The following is an 18386-nucleotide window of genomic DNA, read 5'->3' as shown; positions in this document are numbered from 1 at the left end:
AAAATGAAGGAGAAAAGAAGGGATGATTAGGATAGTGTTGGGTTAGATTGAAATGGAATAGGCTTGTTTGAAAAATCCAGTCTTGAGTTCATCTAATTTTATGTTAATATTAGACCGCCTATTCTAATAATTTGTATTATCTTTTATGCTAAAATTCATATACGTTTTTTTTTACAAAAAGAAAAATTCCATTAATTGTACGTAGACCGAACATTATTTATAACAAGTCCTAAAGAAAAATAAGATTCTATCAGACAATAATACAATATTAAAACAAACTCGTCTTGAAAGAAACTATAATGAATCAGATCGAGTAACACAGTGCAATCCCCTTGATGTGCTGAATCAATCTACTACTGATGGGGATGTCTATCATCCTGACATAGTTTAGGGTAGAACATTATTGATCTAATCATGTTGACCGCATCCGAGTTCCCAATATGTTTATATTGATAGTCTCAAACTTCAGCCACAACTCCAATAGCATTTATCAAACTTCCACGTAAGAAGAGAATAAATCAAACTCCAATCTCCTGTAAAAGTAGAGAAGAACCCCAAATTTGGGTAAAAAAACTCTCAAAAAGAGAGAGAATGGATAAAGACTAGAAAAAAGAAAAATTGGGGGCTTAACCCTACCGAAAGAATGATGTCATCCTTGATCTGGAAGGAAAGGATTATGATTTTTTAGGATGATGAGGAGAGAGGGGGAGAAGAGGAGGCCTAGTATGGATAGTTATTAGGAAAATTGAATTTTAATAATCCAATATTTAAGTGATTTTCTTAAAACAATCCCACTTATGAGTTATTTTTCAATAATCCAACCTTTGTTGGTGTCTTCTTATAATTGTCCTTGACCTGTTTATGAACGACATAACAGGTCAAGTGTGACACGTGTCAAACTCTCATTGGTCATATCATTTTTTTAACTTTACTTTGAATTTAGAAAACCCCCTTCTCTATAATACCCTACCGGCCACCACGACCCATCTTTCTCCCTCCCATTCCAACTCCACCTTTATCTGTCCTTGCACACCGGCCACCGTTACCCTTCAACGATCCCCTTTTTCTCCCTACTTCCATTCCACTACTGCCAGGCTATTCACCATCACTTAATTCCACATCAAGTTTTGCCTCCTCACACAACTCATCACCTACCACCACTAAACGGTCACTTACTACCACCCATCAACAATTTACCACTACTGATACCCTGTGGTTAGCAATCCTCCATCACCAGCACATCTAATTCCATTAAGTTCAACAAATAGTACGATTCTGCCCTTTTCATCACACCCATCTCACCCCATACCCAAAACTCGCAGATACCAATTTGTCCGAAAACATCTCCCCGTAATAAATCACCTGTAATGACCCCCAACCAAGAACCACAACTGTCAAAGCGTGAACAACTCATGGTTCTACTCCAAACAAGAGACATCCACACAAATCGACGACTTCGTAGGATGTGGCAGCAACAAAGAAAAGTTTTGGCCCATATCGATTTTTTTTTCGTTTGCAGTGGTCATAACGTTCATTTTAGCCCATTTGACTGCTAAGGTTCTATTTTAGGCTGACCACAAAGTCGCAGCGATAAATGGAGCACGACAAATGAGTGTTATAGGTTGGTATTTGATGAAGTGATGCAGTAGAGTTCCCTTGGTAAAAGAGAACTGTTGGTTCCTAGCAAGTATGATGTTCGAAGGTTTTTTTTTCGGGGGGGGGGATGTATTTCGGGTGGGGCTAACTTTGGGGGGGGATTGGGGCTGATTGGAGGGAGGGGGATTGGGGGCTGATTTCGGGTTGGATAAAGGCTAATTTCAGGGGGATGTGGGTTTATTTCAGGGGTAGGAGGCTAATTTAGTGGTGGACTGGGGCTAATTTCCAGAGAGGGGGGGGAGGCTTATTTCGAGGGGGGGGGTTGAGGCTTATTTCGGAGGGGGGGTTGATTTCGAGGTGGGGAGGCTGGTGGCTAGGGTGGTGAAGCCTGTTTTGAAGGGGGGTGGTGGCTTTTTTTGGGGGGGGGGGGGGGGGTTGGTGTGGTGGCTGGGGTAGGGCTGGTGGAAGGGAAGGGTGGGTCAAACTAGATATGGAGGTGAAAGGGGAGGAGAGAAAAACGAGTAGGAGGAGGAAAAAAAAATAGTTGAAAGTTCAAGTCACTAGTCACCATTAGGGCTGTGCAAAATCAGGGTTAAACTGGAATTTAGACCGGACCGGAGATTCCGGTCCGGTCCTCGTCCACAAAAAAAACTGATTCCGAATTTTCGGTTCGGTCTGGTCCAAACTTGAAAATTTTCTATCCATACCGCTTGGACCGGAATTTCTATTACTTTAGAAAATAAAATAGGTTAAAAAAAGTTTAAAAAATAGAAAGTTTAAAACCTACTATTTATTACTTTAAGATTATTGTAATTAGTTTATAAATATATATTTATATAAAATTTTAAAAAAATTTGTTAAAAAAAAAATCGGTCCAACAGGTCCAAGACCAGACCGGAAAAATTCCGGTCCAATCCGATCCCGGTCCAAAAAAATATCAGATTCCGGTTCGCCGATTCCTGTATCGATGCACACCTCTAGTCACCATAATGAGAGGATACCACTAAAAGGTTGGGTTATTAAAAATAACTAATAAGTGATATTGTTTCAATTACAATGATTAAAGATCAGATTATTAAAATCCAAATTTTCCTAATTATTATTGTTAAAATTAATGTACATAGTAACATATATGAAGAGTTTTTTTTTTTGGAGGACATATACATGCCAATTGTCAGGAGTTAATGGGGGGTTTGGCAATTAGATTTTGGAGAAAAGAGAGAGTTTTGGACCACTTTGAGAGTTTTTGATTAGTCAAAAACTCTAAAAGGAGAGTTTGGTAAAATAGAGTTTTAGAGAGAGTTTTGGAATGAAAACTCTCAAAATGAAAAAGCTCTTAATATGTTCAATGACTTTTTTGCCTCTAAAACTACTACTACACATTGTATTAAAATGTCTATAAATGTCATTTTACTCAAACAAATGGCAATAAGCTTGTAGCAAGCAGTATTGTTACCAAATACATTTATAAAAAAAAGTTGTCAAATCAGCAATCAAATCTGCTGAACAAAAAGTTAAAACTCCAACAACAGACTCTAAACTCTAACAGCTAAAGGCCTATTTGGAAAATAGAGTTTAGAGTTTGCTGTTAGAGTTTTAACTTTTTATTCAGCAGATTTGACAACGTTTTTTATAAGTGTGTGTGGTAAAAATTAACTGATTACTAAAAACTTATTGCCATTTGTTTGTGTAAAATGACATTTATAGACATTTTCATACATATGTGTAGTATTATTATTAGGGGCAAAAAAGTCATTAAATATTTTTCTACCTAATCCTCTAAAGAAAAAGCTCCTAATAGGAGCTTTTTCATTTTTAGAGTTTTCGTTCCAAAACTCTCTCTAAAACTCTCGTTTACCAAACTCCCCTTTTAGAGTTTCTGACTAGTCAAAACTCTAAAAGTGGTCCAAACCTATCTTTTTGCTCCAAAATCCAATTACCAAACATCTCCAAACTTTGAACTTTATTAGTTAAACTCTAAACTCTGTTTGCCAAATAGGGTCAATTGTTCATTTAAAGAATAATTTGCTTTCTCTTTTTATAATGGCAGGATAAGATAAAGAAAATAGTTGACTATAATTTTGAAAAAAAAAAGACCTTGTTGCCTGTAGTTTAAAGTGGCACCAAAAAAAGATTCAAATTCTTTCGCCCGTTACAGAGAAACCGCACACTTTTCCTACTTCACACACACGATTCCCACAAACCTAGGGTTTCAAACTCCCCAATCAAATTCCAAGTAATCAAACATTTTACATCTAATTTTCTTGAATTTCTTTCGAAAACCCTCTAATTCTCAGCAAACCCACAATTTAATTTCCCCAATTCACCCATTTTTCGTGCTTAAAAATGGCTGCAAATCCCATAAACCCTCCAAATCAAACTTGCACATTTTCTACTGAATTTTACCACCCCATGTTACAAGAATCAATTCAACTTTTCTTATCTCAGCTACAATCTGGAACTTCTGATTTTTCTCACTTCAATTTGATGTTTTCCCGCTTAATTCAAACTATGCCTTCCCCACCCATTGAAGTTATATGGTTTCATTCAGCTGTAAATTTTCATACCCATAAAAATATGATTGTTCAAGATGATAATTTGGGTAAAATTTTAGCTCTTAAAGAGCTTTTCCACTTATTAGTTAGTAGCACTGGTCCTTGTTGTAGTAGTCTGAAAAAAGTTGCTGTTTTAGCTCCACTATTTTTTGAGTTGTATAATTTGGTTTTGGACTTGAGAAAACACACTGGGTTGAGCTTAGATAAAGTTATTATTGTAGAGATTGGCTGTTTGATCGATCGTTTAACGAGTTTCATTAGCTTGTGTTGTTATGAGGGGGTGGATGATCATGATGATAGTTTGGCTTTTTCGCCGTGTTTTGTGGACTTAGTGAAAGTTTGGACGGCTCAACGAAGGGAGAGTGGTTTCGAATTCGAGGATGATTTTAAGATGTTTTTCCCAATGATTAGTGACGATGTTCGCAATGGGCTTCGGGTTGGTAGTAGGGTTGGTGTTTTAGCTGGGATTGTAATGTGCCAGACCTTTTTGCTTAGTCTCTGCTTGAAGTTTGGCTTGGAGGGTTCACAGGAGAAGCGGGAAAAAGATGTCCTGAACTTGGCTGTTAATATTATTACTGGCTTTAGAAGTTGCTACTTCTTTGGTAAGATTTCCTTGTAGCTTGTTCTGGAGGGAATTTTACTTGCTATGGATGTTCTATAATTGGATGATTTTTTTTATTATTATTGAGACATTTAACAATTTCTTTTTCTATAGTAGTACTAGTTTACTCTTGATAGTACTTGCTTAGCTATCTAGTGACTTTTTTGGGTGATATTCTTTTTGTTGAATTATATCTTCTCTATGTTTCAAGATAGAGAAGTTATTGCTCTTGTTTGCATTTGGTTTATTCTCGTGTTCTGTTAAATGTGACCAATTAGTGCGTGCTTCATTAAATTGGCCTGTCCGAGTGACACCATTTGCTCTATGAGATTGGATTATCTATTCTGGTGAACTTTCTCTTTTGTTGCTATGATATAGTCTGCGTACTTTCCAAACAAATGTGTTGCGGCAAATATAGTACTTGTTCATTCTCAATGATTTAAGAGAAAGACAGAATCAAGCATACCTATGGAACTCTGCTTGATCTGAGCATAGCTGTTAAAAAGAAATGCAACCAGATAAATGTCCACTTCTGCTCTTTTGTAAAAGAACGATCCATAGATCATATCTTTCTCCCGCTTTGAGAAGCTTTAGGGAATGATTGTTGTTACTATCTTATGCAATAATACCTCTTTTCTGAGCTTAGACAAAATCCAGATGATGTGTACATTGACTGTTTTATGATGCAAACTGGTAGGAAACTGACATTCTCCGAGGAGGCCACTTGGATTGCATATTCCTTTTTTGTTTTTGTAAAGACTATGTTGACCTTAGAGAACTATGGTTTATAAGGATGTATTTATTAGTGCAGTAGAAGGGTCCTCTTTTACCTATAAACTTAGGCTTCTTAGCATATTGCACCTCAGTCCCTATGTTCCTAATACCTTTCTTGTGCATGTTCACTCTAATCTTAAGTCTTCTGCTTGCTGGTCCTCTTTTGACCATCTACTACTTTTTTCCATATCTCTTTTCTACTTCCCTTTCCGCAAATGTATTCTCTTTGACTCTCTATTAACTTCATATACTCTTAGTTGCTTAAAGCTAGAATGGGTTCATTTTATCCCATAGGCCTTGCCAAACTGTGGGATCTTTAATGCTTTTCTTGGTGTTGTTTTGGCCTACATATTGTCTTTCCAGGTAAAACCTTAATTGTATTAATATGATTTGAGTTCGGAGAACTGGAAATTGTTACCCTTTGCTGCTATCTCTAAAGGTTTATGTTTGTTATATTGTGTACTCTCTTTTGCTTTCTCATGAGAACTGGTTCTTGTGCTCTCCAAAGTTGCTTCTTTTTTTTGAAAAGTTTTTCACCTTACCCTTTCATATATACTGAATCAATAAAGTTGCTATAATTCAAAACAATCTGAAAACATCTGATTGGGGATCTTTGACAGATACTCTTCTCAAGATGCTGTTGGAGTCCGGTTTGCCTGTTAACTCTCTACTGGTAAGTGTATATTTTCTGCACGTTTTGAGATGAGTAATTCCAAACTTTCGCTGATATTATCAGATCAATGTTATGTGAAGGTGAAACGTATCACTTAGCCCTGTGTCACAATATGTTTACTTCATCAGTAGTTGTAGTCAGCTATTAGTCTTCTGTACACTGTACAGTTAGAGGAGTTCCTTGCGGACTGGATACTTGAATTATAAGACAACACTCTCTTTCTTGGACCTTTGTGCTGTTTAAATGATGGGAACGCATTCATGGGTAAACAATCTCTTTCCTTTAACAGGTAATGTATAATCTGCATTCATATAAACATTTAGCTTCTGTTGGTATTGGTGTCTGCAGACTGTGGTTGATGAAGTTCTGTTGCGAAAAGCCATGTTTGATGCTGTCATTTTGGTAGACTATCCTTTCTTTAATCCAGGATTTGAAACTCGTCTTTGTAGCCATCACTTGAACAGCCTTGCTACAACATGGCTGTTTGTTGCAGACAAGGGGCTGCAATTTGCAAGGTATGAGAGATGCTACAATGCTAGTGAATTTTAGTGTAATATTTTAAAAAAAATCCCTTGGCAATGTCCATGATAATGAAACTTCATCCTCAATTATGTGATTTTGCTCATAAACTTGCATTACCACTCAATACCACCTTCTAAAGTGGTAATTGATAGTAATGAAATTCTATGTTAAAAAGAGATGTTTTTGGGGATGAATAAGCATTGATACTGACTAAAGACTTTTCTTACGAAGTTACACTAATAGACATCACCAGTACTGCCGTTTATACCACCGACCAAACAGACTGTTAACTGTGAAGCCAGAATTATGTTATGTCTAGGACTTCTAATTAAATTTTGGCTGCAGGAATAACGGTGACCAGACTAAAGTCATCTCGTACACGAAAGCTTTCTCTGAATCTCTCATACACTGTCAGTTGTTGAAGTGGGTATCTACTCAATTTGTGATGGTAGAGGATGCAAATAAAACAAATTTGTCAACTCCAGTGGCATTTATGGGTGAGTCATGAGTGGTTCTGCCATTTGACCCTCCTAATATTTTTTTTACTGCCATAGGCTTCACCGCATCTTCTGCCATGCCATACTTGGATGAAACATGATACGGTGTCCCCCATGCTCTGTGCACTTTCTATATCATTAGTTCATTTCCGTTGAAGAACTTGCTGCACCTTATTCTAAAGGAATGCTGGCAACTCAGCCATTTTATATACTTCCTCCTTTTCAATTTAGTTGTGACACTTTCTATTTTAGGAAGTTTGAATTTAGTTGTGACACTTTCATTTTGGGTAATAAATTCTCTCTATTTCTCTCTTATCACATGGGACCCTTTTATTTTCTCTCTCTATCTCTCTCCTCTCGAAAAAATTGCCTAGGAGTCCGTGATTTTAAATGTGTTACAACTAAATTGAAACGGGGGAAGTAGACAGTTTGTGATATTCTTATGCAAACTCTGATAGTGAATTCTTTTGTTTCAGAATGGCTTGTACACCTTAAGAGTCAAGCTTTAAGAGGCTTCAATGATGATCAGTTTTCAATGCTTCTTGAAAGAGCAATGAATTACATCTCAGAGATGATAAATGGGCCTATATACTTAGAGCCAGATGGTAACAATTGCATTGATCAAAAGGTGGGAGAAGATGGTGGTGCTAATGAGGATCTTGAGATGATTGATACAATTGATGGTGCCAAAACTGTCTGCAATTCTAACTTCACAGTGATTGAGACTTGTAGAAAGCGTAAAGGAGAAAAGGATGAAGAAGGCTTACGAGTGAAACTATTTAAATACCAAATTCACGATTGTCCAATCAAGAATTTTTCACCTTTCCAGAATGAAGTTAGTTTGATCAGAAGAAGCTAAGCAGACAAGTTTTTATTAACCGATGAAGATACAGAAATTACGTTCCAAAGATCAGGCTGTGAGGCACTGGCATGACGACCTACCTACAATCTTGATCGTGTAGTTCTGATTGCTTGCAGCCTGCAGGTATAATCACGTTGTATCTTATGCTTGGTGCAAAAGAGTAGACTGTCCAGACTCCAGAGGCTGGGGACTAGTATTTAGATTACTTCCTCCTGTTAGACATAAACAATGATAACTCGGTATGTAGATTACTTCCTCCTGTCATAAACAATGATAATTCGGTTCGTGATGATGTGAGTTGAATGGGAATGGAAACGATTGATGTATGTCTTAGTTACAGCACATGATCATCCCAGGCTCTGCTCCTCAACAGACCATCTCAATCATTGTCACATTTGAGCCGAACTTCAACTTATGTATCAGATATCAATGTATGTATTTGGATGTTTATATGGGTTTGGCGTGTGTGTGTCTCAGACATCAACGTGTGTGTTTAGATGTTTGAACTAGCCAGTGGATGTCGCTCAGTGTGGTTTGGGATGCAAAAATTAAACCATTAGACATGACTCAGAGTTCTTGCAGTGGCAGCAAACATACCCAGGAGATCTAGTGAGTCTACTCTATGCTGGAAAACTTGCACGCATAGGTCCTTCATTGCCTCGTTCACAGTCCACTGAGTTGAGGTACTCCAAATGTTGGTCTTACTATCCCGTTTATAGGCGGTAATGAATGGTAGAAATGGAAAGGGATCTTAGTACAATTTTGTAAATAAAATATAATGGTAATCACAATACGGGCTTATTCTCTCTAGCTTATTTTCAGTTCAGTTCAGTTCAGCTCCAATCAGTTCAGTTCAGTTCAGCTCCATTCTTTTATAACCATTTTGTTAAATATTATTATTATGTTGGTATAATTTATTTTACTAATTATTATTATTATTATTATTATTATTATTATTATTATTAGTACTACCTTCGTTTCTTTTTAATTGTTACACTTTGACATTTTACACTATTCACAAATTGCACTTTGACTCTCGTTTGTGATTTATACGTGAATAAAAACATAGTCATGTGTGATCTTGTTAGATTCGTATTAGTATGTATTTTATTAATATGTAGTTTTTATATTTTTTACAAATACAAAATTAGAGATATAAAGGCTCAAAGTAGTGCATCGGCATGCGTGAAAAGTGTAAGTGTAACAATTAAAAAGAAACGGAGGTAGTATTATTTAAATATATATCATTACTATTAAGTATTATTATTATTATGTTGTCTCTATATATTATTTTGTTTATTATAGCTTTACTCATTATTATTACTATTATTATTAGGAGGAACATGGTTTAGGTCAAAGCACAAATAAACCCACTTTTTTTAGCCAATAAATCGATCAAATCGCGTCAAGATGGTTTATGATGTAATTTTCGTGGTCCAAACCAATCATTATTTTTATTACTATATATTTTTATATTATTAAATCTAATTATTAAAATAGTAATATTAATTTACTTCTTAGATATTATTGTTATTATATATCATCATCAAGTATTAATATATTAATACAAATAATATAAATAATTATTATTAATTATCGTTATTATCATTAATTATTATTATTATTAATTTATGATTATTAATATTATTTATTTATAACTATCATTTAAAAATATCCAAAATACTACTATTATTATTATTCATTATTATTACTTATCATTATAATTATTATTTAATATTCATATTATTATTGTTTAAAATATTATTTATATATTTATTACATTCAATTTAATTTAATTCAATTCAGTTCAGTTCAGTTCAGTTCAACTCCAATAAGTTTAGTTCAGTTCAGTTGTTTTATGCCGCAGAGAACATACCCTACTTCTTCCGTTCTAAAAAGAAAATGAAATACTTCTCTTTTTCACATGGGAACTTTTTTTAATAGAAGTGTTTTAATGGGAACTTTTTTTAATAGAAGTGTTTTATTTATTTTAGAACGGAGGAAGAACTTGTTTGGTTGACATGTAAATTAAAAACATGGCTTATGGAAAGTCGAATTCGTGATAAGTGTGGTAGTAAATTAATGTTGGTTGATATAAACATAAAAAGCCACACTTTAACCTACCCATAATTTCCCATGCTTAGCTAGGAAACTTTCTATACTTCCCACATTGAAGCAAAGGACTAGTCATTTTGTACTTTTAAAATGAGTAATGATTGATTGATTATCAATAAACCTATAAGCAAATTCACATTACTATTATTATTATTTATTATTATTATTAATTATTATTATTATTACTATTGTTATTATTACTATTATTACTATTATTATTTATTATTATTATTATTATTATTATTATTATTATTATTATTATTATTATTATTATTATTATCTCGGTTCAACTAAATTAGATTTGTATGACCTTGTTTGAAGCTATATGAATTCGTCTTACTTCATAACCGAACTTTATTAGTATAGAGAAAGAAATGCTATTAAGTAATACGTTATTTACTTTGTTTCAATGTATATCTAATTTTTTTATATATATTTTACTAATATATAATTAAAAATATTAATAGTCAAAGTTGTATGTAGGCAAATGTACAAGTTAAAATGTTGCAATTTATTAAAAACATGGGAAGTTGGGAACTATTAATTATTTGCTATCAATCATCATCATTATGATCCTGATCATTATTGTCATTGTTTTTTTTTTTTTTTTGGTTATTGTTATTGTAAAACATATAAGGAACTCATATAATGAATAGCAGAATTCATATGATGAACAGACAAAGGAAGATAACTCAAGATGACAATATTATCTCGAATAAACTTAATTTGAAATTCAACTAAATTGAAATTCAAATCAACAAAAAAAACACATTGACATATAACCATCTGACCTTAATCTAATCCGCACATCTGAATTGACAGCTCTGGTGGGTGGTACCTTATTTTATCCTTAGGGGACGATGTTGGGTTTTGCAATAGGCACGAAGTTCCAGTCCAGCCCCATTACCCCCCTTACTCACTGTGGTCGGGATTCGGTCATATAATTAGAATTTGACTTGAGGTGGTAGGCCCAAATCTTAACAAAAGAAAATATTTACTTGTATTCGAACGATAGATCTCATGTTATATGGTTGACAAAAAAGCACATGAATTGAATCTTAATTAAAGCTACTAATACGAGGAAGCTGTCATTAGTCATTACTCATAATTTTTGTAAGATCTCCAGTAATAAATCCAGATGTTAATCAGTTACTAACATTATTTTATATAAGTAGAAAACACGTCGTTACAACTTACACGCAGCTGCTTTTATCATAAGAGTATGAAATACGACTACTACTATATGTTAAAAGGGGTTATATACTTATCATGGGAATGCATTAACTTTAATTTGGGCCCTGCCAAAAGTGTATTTATAAAATTTTGAATTATGCCTGAAGATGTGGCAAATCTATGCAAATTGGGTTGTTGGCAGGTGAGACGTCGAATGATTAAGGTAAGGATACATATTACATGGCTACATGCCCATGTGTAGCTCATTAATGTGCATCAACGTATTCAACGTATATTGCCTATATCACATTCTTAGGATCCTTCATCGATGGAGTTTGAATTGATCTACATCTAACCTCAGGCATGCATCATGATAAACCAAAGGTTATTGTGCTTGGATTGAGCCGAGTTGAGCCGAACTTTTTAAAAAATGTGGAAAAGATGATTTTAGGAGCGAGAATGGAGTATAATTGGTGAAAGAGCATTAATTGTAATATTTTGGTTGAATAAACAAAGGAAAAAACAAAAATCAAGAAACAAATAAATGATGAGACACGATTTTTCTAGACAAATTACGGAAAAATGTGGAACTAAATATGGAAATGAAAACTATATTTTGGGACACCAAATATGTAAATTAATGGGAACTATATTTTGGGACGGAGGGAGTAATGGAGAGAGTTGATATCGTACAAAAAAAAAATGACTAATGTAAATATAGTAACTCTACCTCAATATTTACTAGTTTCAATTTTTTTTTTTTTGTTTGACAAATCAGTAATGACCCTCTATAACTCAACTAACATTTCTCATTACTTGTGAATTAACCAAAGAATGAAGCTTAAGGATGATAAATAAATGAATGATGATAATAGATGGATAATGGATGGATGAGGACATGAGGATAACAAAAGCAAATGATGCTCTATCTAATCCAAACTAGACTCGGCTAATTCGTATTTCTACGTCCAAGCTATCCTTTTCCAATTGTACTATTTTTTAAGGATCATATATAGATTGACTAATTTAAAAGAACAAGCATTTTACTCCATATGTGTAAAAATTGGTTAGCCAATTTTTTTTTTGGAGCCCTCTTTCGAAAAGTCCTTTATAAGAAGGATTTCTTCTAGCCTGCCCTTGTACAGGGTCAATCACCCAGAGATCTTACAAGACACCAACTAAAATTTAATTATAACTTAAACTTTTAATAACTTAATAATCAGTTATCTTATATCATATTTAGATTAGTTTTGGAAAGTTGTCATATTATATATCACCTTCTGAATTAAAGTTTGTGCAAAGAAGTTTGGTTGCAAGTATTTTCAACAAGAGAAAACATGTATTTGTGATTTAAAATTTGCATTAAGGTTTATCTTTCTCGTTAAGTGATATATTAAGGGTTCCTCATTTAAATGACCTATATAAAGTGTCTCTTCTAGAGACCACCCAATCTTAAAGTAGGGTTTTGCCTCTCTAACTACAAAACCTTTAGAAAGAGTGCAACTATTTAGCAAATAGTTTGTTGGGAACGATTTTGTTAAAAGACCCCAATACCCTTACTTCTTGGTTGCGCATCAACAACATTTTGGTTGTGCACGATGGTGAATGTGGTTGTGCACCAATATCAAATGAACTATGCAATAAGATCAGTTTAGTTGTGCATCAAGGTCACTACGATTGTACAACTAAGAACATATTGGTTGTGCAGCAAGAACATCCAAAAATTGTAGTTGCAAAAAAAGAAAGGGCAAAACAAACAATATACATGTTGTTCGTCACCAAAGAGTTTGGTATTTAGCCTTTTTTTTCAGAAAAGTTTTGTATTTATTTTTGACAAATAAAAGCTTACATTCATAAGAAAATTCTACCATATACTACTTTATTTTTTTTTAATAGTTACACTTACCTTTTCACGCTTGTCAATGTACATATCGGAACATTAACATCTTCAAATTTGCATTGAGGTAAAAATTATAAAAAGTTACTATTCTACATATGAGGAAATCAAACAAGATCTCACATGACCATATATTTACTTACCCGTTAATCACAAATGATAATCAAACATAAATTTGTAAACAGTATCAAAACTGAACTGTAACCATTAAAAAGAAAGGGAGACCATACTTTGTAGTGAGGCTAAAGCTAGGATGTAGCTCGACCTTTTTTGTTGATGCACATCTACCACTTCATTCTGTTGATCCCCGTGAAAACCGGTGTGCAACTTCACTGATAAAGTCGTCCACCACTTGTTGTTGGTCCTTCATTTGCTTTGGTAGCTCTATGACTCCATCTCTATGGATGATATTTCAATGAGACCCACTTTGGGGGCCGGGAGACGAGGGTAAAGCCAGCAAATTAACACCTCATGACTACCAAAATGTATTCCTAGGTACTCGCTTTCTCATCTCAAACTTTTAAGAACCAGATGCTTAGCTTGCTAGATTAAAGTTGAAGTTTATTATTTGATACAATAACCCGTGTTTCTAAATTCGCGTTTCATTCACTTTTTCACGTGACTTGATGTGCTTTTTTAATCATTAATGTTTTTAAAATAACAAATCTATAACATATTATATTAAATACATTTGTACTTTAAGAATGTCCTTATGTAAATTAAGTGATAGGATTTGATAGGTAAACATAGAAAGGGCGTGTTCGGCAACATTAACTGTGGTGGTAGCCTTTAGGTGTCAGATTAGCTGTCAGCTGTCCAAATAGTGGAGTAAGATATTGATGTTCGATCGGTAAAAGAAGCTGTCAAAGTAGATGTTTACGAAAAATTAGTTAAAAACTCAAACAAAACTTCAATATATAATTTATACACCACTCAAGTAAACGCTACCTTAAAAACTACAAATTGTAGCTTTTGACAAATACTACTAAGGGCGTGTTTGGCACAAGCTTTTTAAGTAGCTTTTAGTATATTGACTAGGTCAAAACACTAATTAAGAAAAATAGTAGTGTTTGGCGAAGTAGTGGTGTAAGTAGCTTTTAGTGTTACAAGTAGTGTTTTAGTAGTGTTTGTGAAAAGCTACAATTTGTAGCTTTTGGGGTAGCTTTAGTGGTGCATAAATTATATATTAAAGTTTTGTTTGAGTATTTAATTGATTATTTGTAAACAACTACTTTATCGAACATCAATATCTTATAGTGCTACTTGGACAACTACTTTACCGAACATCAATATCTTATATTGCTACTTGGACGGTTAACAGCAAAAAGCTACACACCAACCACTAATAGGTACGAGCATAGCTAACAGCTACTCTAACAGCTAAAAGCTACTACTACAACTATTGTTGTCGAACACGCCCTAAAACACTACTTGTACTAGTAAAAGCTATTTACATCACTACCTTGTCAAACACTATTATCTTTTTCTAATTACTTTTTTAACCAAATCAAGACACTAAAAGCTACTTAAGAAGCTTGTACCGAACACTCCCTTTAATCTACTACTATATGTAAAGTGTTTCTCTTAAATATAAAATATGTTGTGACAACTAATTCTAGATTTAGCGAGAAAAAAAAACTTCTACAGAGTATATGCATCATTTAATCCAAAAAATAAAAGACAGTCGAATAAAGAAGAGTTCCTTTTATGAAACCTAACATCGTAAGCGAAAAGGTTTGGTTCAATGAAATTATTTGTTTTTGTGGCTTTGAGAAGAGCCTTAATTAATGTATTGCCTTAAGGAAAAAGGATGGTGAAGTAGTGTGTAAAACGGCTTTGAATATGGCCAAAGAACATGATTGCCAATTTATATTACAACCAAAATGATTATGATCGAATGTAGTGGTAAGTGGTGTATGCAATTTTTAATCTTAGTGGTCCAATTTTACCAAGAACTACTGTTTAATGGTGGATTTTACAATCAATAAAGCATACATACATATATAATAGAGAAATCATTGCCCTCAAGAAATGATAACATTGTTTATCCAAAAATGAACTTAAAATAAAGAAAAGAAATGATATGTACTAATCTTGTAAGGGAGGATTAAAATGAGTGAAATCCAAAAAGGCTTATGGAAGCAATGTGAATATGTAATTGTAAATTTTTTTATGTAATCATTTGATGGACCAGCCACCAACATTGCCTAATGAATGAATAGTATCTGTTTTTTTTTTTTTTTTTTGTTTGTTGTTGTAGAGTCATAGTTATGTAAACAAAGTCAATTTCAAATTGGGTTCCACATTATTTCAATTAAGCGGGTTTAGATTTTAAAGCCAACAGATTGATAAAATGCTGCTAACTAATAGTATCATTTAAGATGAGTATTGAGTATTCAATCACTATAGTTTAGCTGATTTAAAATTTGGCCATTCAAGTAGGTAAGTGACGGACAATGTTACATCTGCCCGGTGGATAGTTAACTCACTAGAAATAGAGCATTAAAAAACTATTAAAACTGATGAGTTGGATTCCACTATTTACTCATTTCTATTAGTAGTGGGTTGTTGACCCACTAAGTAGATAAAGTATTTTCTGTAAGTGACCCATTTTGGGCGTAAGAGTAGAGTTGACTTTGTGGTGATGTAAATGCTGATATCTTGGTGGTCTTAACTCGAATTTTAACTCGAGTGTTGACTATTGAGTTTATCTTTTTTACGACAATCTTGTAGCAAATTTATAATGTTGAATTTATTGATTAGTCTAAAACACAAAGTTTCTTCGATCAACTATTATTACTTGTTCTTTTTTGGAATAGAATAGAAATAAATAAATATTTCTAAACTCTAAGTTTAATTTTTTATATCATTATTAAATGTTTCACATATTATTATGTATGGTATTATGGACATCTTAGAAAATTTGACAAGCAATTACTTGAACAAAAAATAAAGCAAATTTTTGCAATGGGAGGACCAGAATTAGTAATACTTTCTTTTAAAATCAAATTTTAGAATGAGTATGCACAAGAGTATTACAAGTACCAACTAGGTCATTTTCAACATGCTCTCTCTATTATATTAGGTCTTTTTCGACAAAATATTTTCAACGGCCTACCAAAAATTTTCCAAGACAAGGTCCATTTGAATTCGATCAACATTAGTTTTTCTCAATAGGATATGTAAGAGGCCAAGAGCTAGTGAAACTTATAGTAATTGATGTTTGCTTTGTGTTCATGTTTCGTCCTAATAGCTTGTAGGATGTAATTTCGTTTTTTAATTAATGTAAATAAAAAAAATAAACAAGTACCAATTAAGAAAATATCAAATGGAATAAAAAGGGTGAATGATGAGTATAAATAATTTAGAAATAGTACAAAAAAAAAACAATATTCAATAGCAGCATTGAACTAATCTTGAAGAAAGTTCGTGTGCAATCCAATGGCAATGACATATACCAACTCAACCCACTATTAAATAAACATAAGGAAAGGCTGCACTTTCAACATGTGTATAGATGATGAAGCACTGGGAACCTAAATGCTTGCGATGTTTCAACAGAAAAGAAATATGGGACTCAAAGGAAACTACGCATTTCTATACTTTATGTGTATAATTGCATGTATCATGTATGGCTAAAATTAAGATAAGTTGGTTTGGATAAACAAACAAAAATAAATTATAATAATTCTTGTGAAGTTATGGATTTGCCTCAAATTGAGGTCAACTCGAAAAGTTATGGACTAAAAAACAAAGAAAAAGTCTATTTGTATAATAGGTTTTTAGGAACTAAATCAACTAATATTATACAAATTCCAACAGGTTTGTTATATATGCAATATTTGCACAATAATAAATTAATCACTATTCATCTATCAAACTTGCAACGTGGTCTTATTTGATTCGTTTTAATGCATATTTCAATATCTACTTATTATAATATTTACTTATACATAAATAAGGATATTAACGAACAAAATAGTGCATTGTTCTAGACAACCTATAGATGGGAAATGTTGTTGCATGTTGTTAGAAATAGAGGAATCATATGAGTAGCCTTTTCATAGTGTCATTTCTTATACATGTATATACACACATACACGTGCGCGCATGCACACACACATACACGTGCGCGCATGCACACACACATATATACACACACTGTATATAATAATAATAATAATAATAATAATAATAATAATAATAATAATTTGAATGTTAACTCTCCTATATAACTATTGAAAATAATGACATATCTTCTTAAGTTTTTTTTTATATAAGAAAAGATTCTTGCTGTAATATATTAACGCTTTTGATTTTCAATCATCCTCATAAGTTATAAGAAAAATAATTAAATACGTTTGGATTGATATTTACCAGCTGGTCAGTTTTCGTGAAATATTATCTTAATTTTTTTCTTCAATCAAGTTATTTTACATTCAATTAACGAGTTCATATTAAAAATTTATAGTTTTACCATAATCTCACTTCAAAATACTTTTTGATCGATTAGTTTCCAAAAGTACGGTAAGAATAACAAAATGAAACATAACGATCATAAATCTAAAATTTCCTTTAATAACATAATAACATATTCTCAATTACTCTCTTTCAAGACTTCCTCATGAAAAAATTTCACACTCAATCTCCCAACCTTTTTCCTAATATTTTTTTTTAAAAAAGAAAAGAAAATGATATAAAGGGAAAAAAAGAAAAACCATACACCAACCAACAATGATAGATTTAACACTTTTCACCTTTTCTTTTCATTCTTTTCTTGTCTTTTATTTATTAAAATTTTCTAATCTTTGAAAGTGAAATTTGGAGCTTAAACCTCAAGATCCACATGACTATTTGACCACCAATAATTAATACACAGTTTTAAAAGAAAAAAAAGAACTTTCTATTTCTAACTTCTCTCAAATATAAATTCCATCTTAATTTCCAAAAATAACCCATCAACATTCAACATCCACAACCTACCATATAAATCCAAGGTTAATTTAGTAACTTCACAAAAACTGTCGGTACTCTTATATCAATCCTTCTTAACCATGGTTAACTCTTAACACTGACCTCATCACCTTTTTCCTAGCGTCGGTGACTCACTGCACTCTTTTA

The 18386-nt window shown here is 32.9% G+C and overlaps 1 protein-coding gene across 1 annotated transcript; it reads left to right on the top strand.

Moving 5' to 3' along the window:
• Positions 1 to 3702: 3702 nt before the first annotated feature.
• Positions 3703 to 8890, top strand: LOC104886504 (uncharacterized). The gene is made up of 5 exons (XM_010670949.4): positions 3703 to 4753; positions 6147 to 6199; positions 6548 to 6714; positions 7067 to 7218; positions 7695 to 8890. The coding sequence occupies exons 1-5, from the start codon at positions 3943 to 3945 to the stop codon at positions 8075 to 8077; spliced, it is 1566 nt and encodes a 521-aa protein (XP_010669251.2). The 5' UTR covers positions 3703 to 3942; the 3' UTR covers positions 8078 to 8890.
• Positions 8891 to 18386: the final 9496 nt, after the last annotated feature.

The sequence above is a fragment of the Beta vulgaris genome, chromosome 2, assembly GCF_026745355.1.
Source record: "Beta vulgaris subsp. vulgaris cultivar EL10 chromosome 2, EL10.2, whole genome shotgun sequence".
NCBI classification, from domain to species: Eukaryota; Viridiplantae; Streptophyta; class Magnoliopsida; order Caryophyllales; family Amaranthaceae; genus Beta; species Beta vulgaris.
Note: the sequence above shows the minus strand (reverse complement) of the source record. Positions and strands in the feature narration are given on the sequence as shown.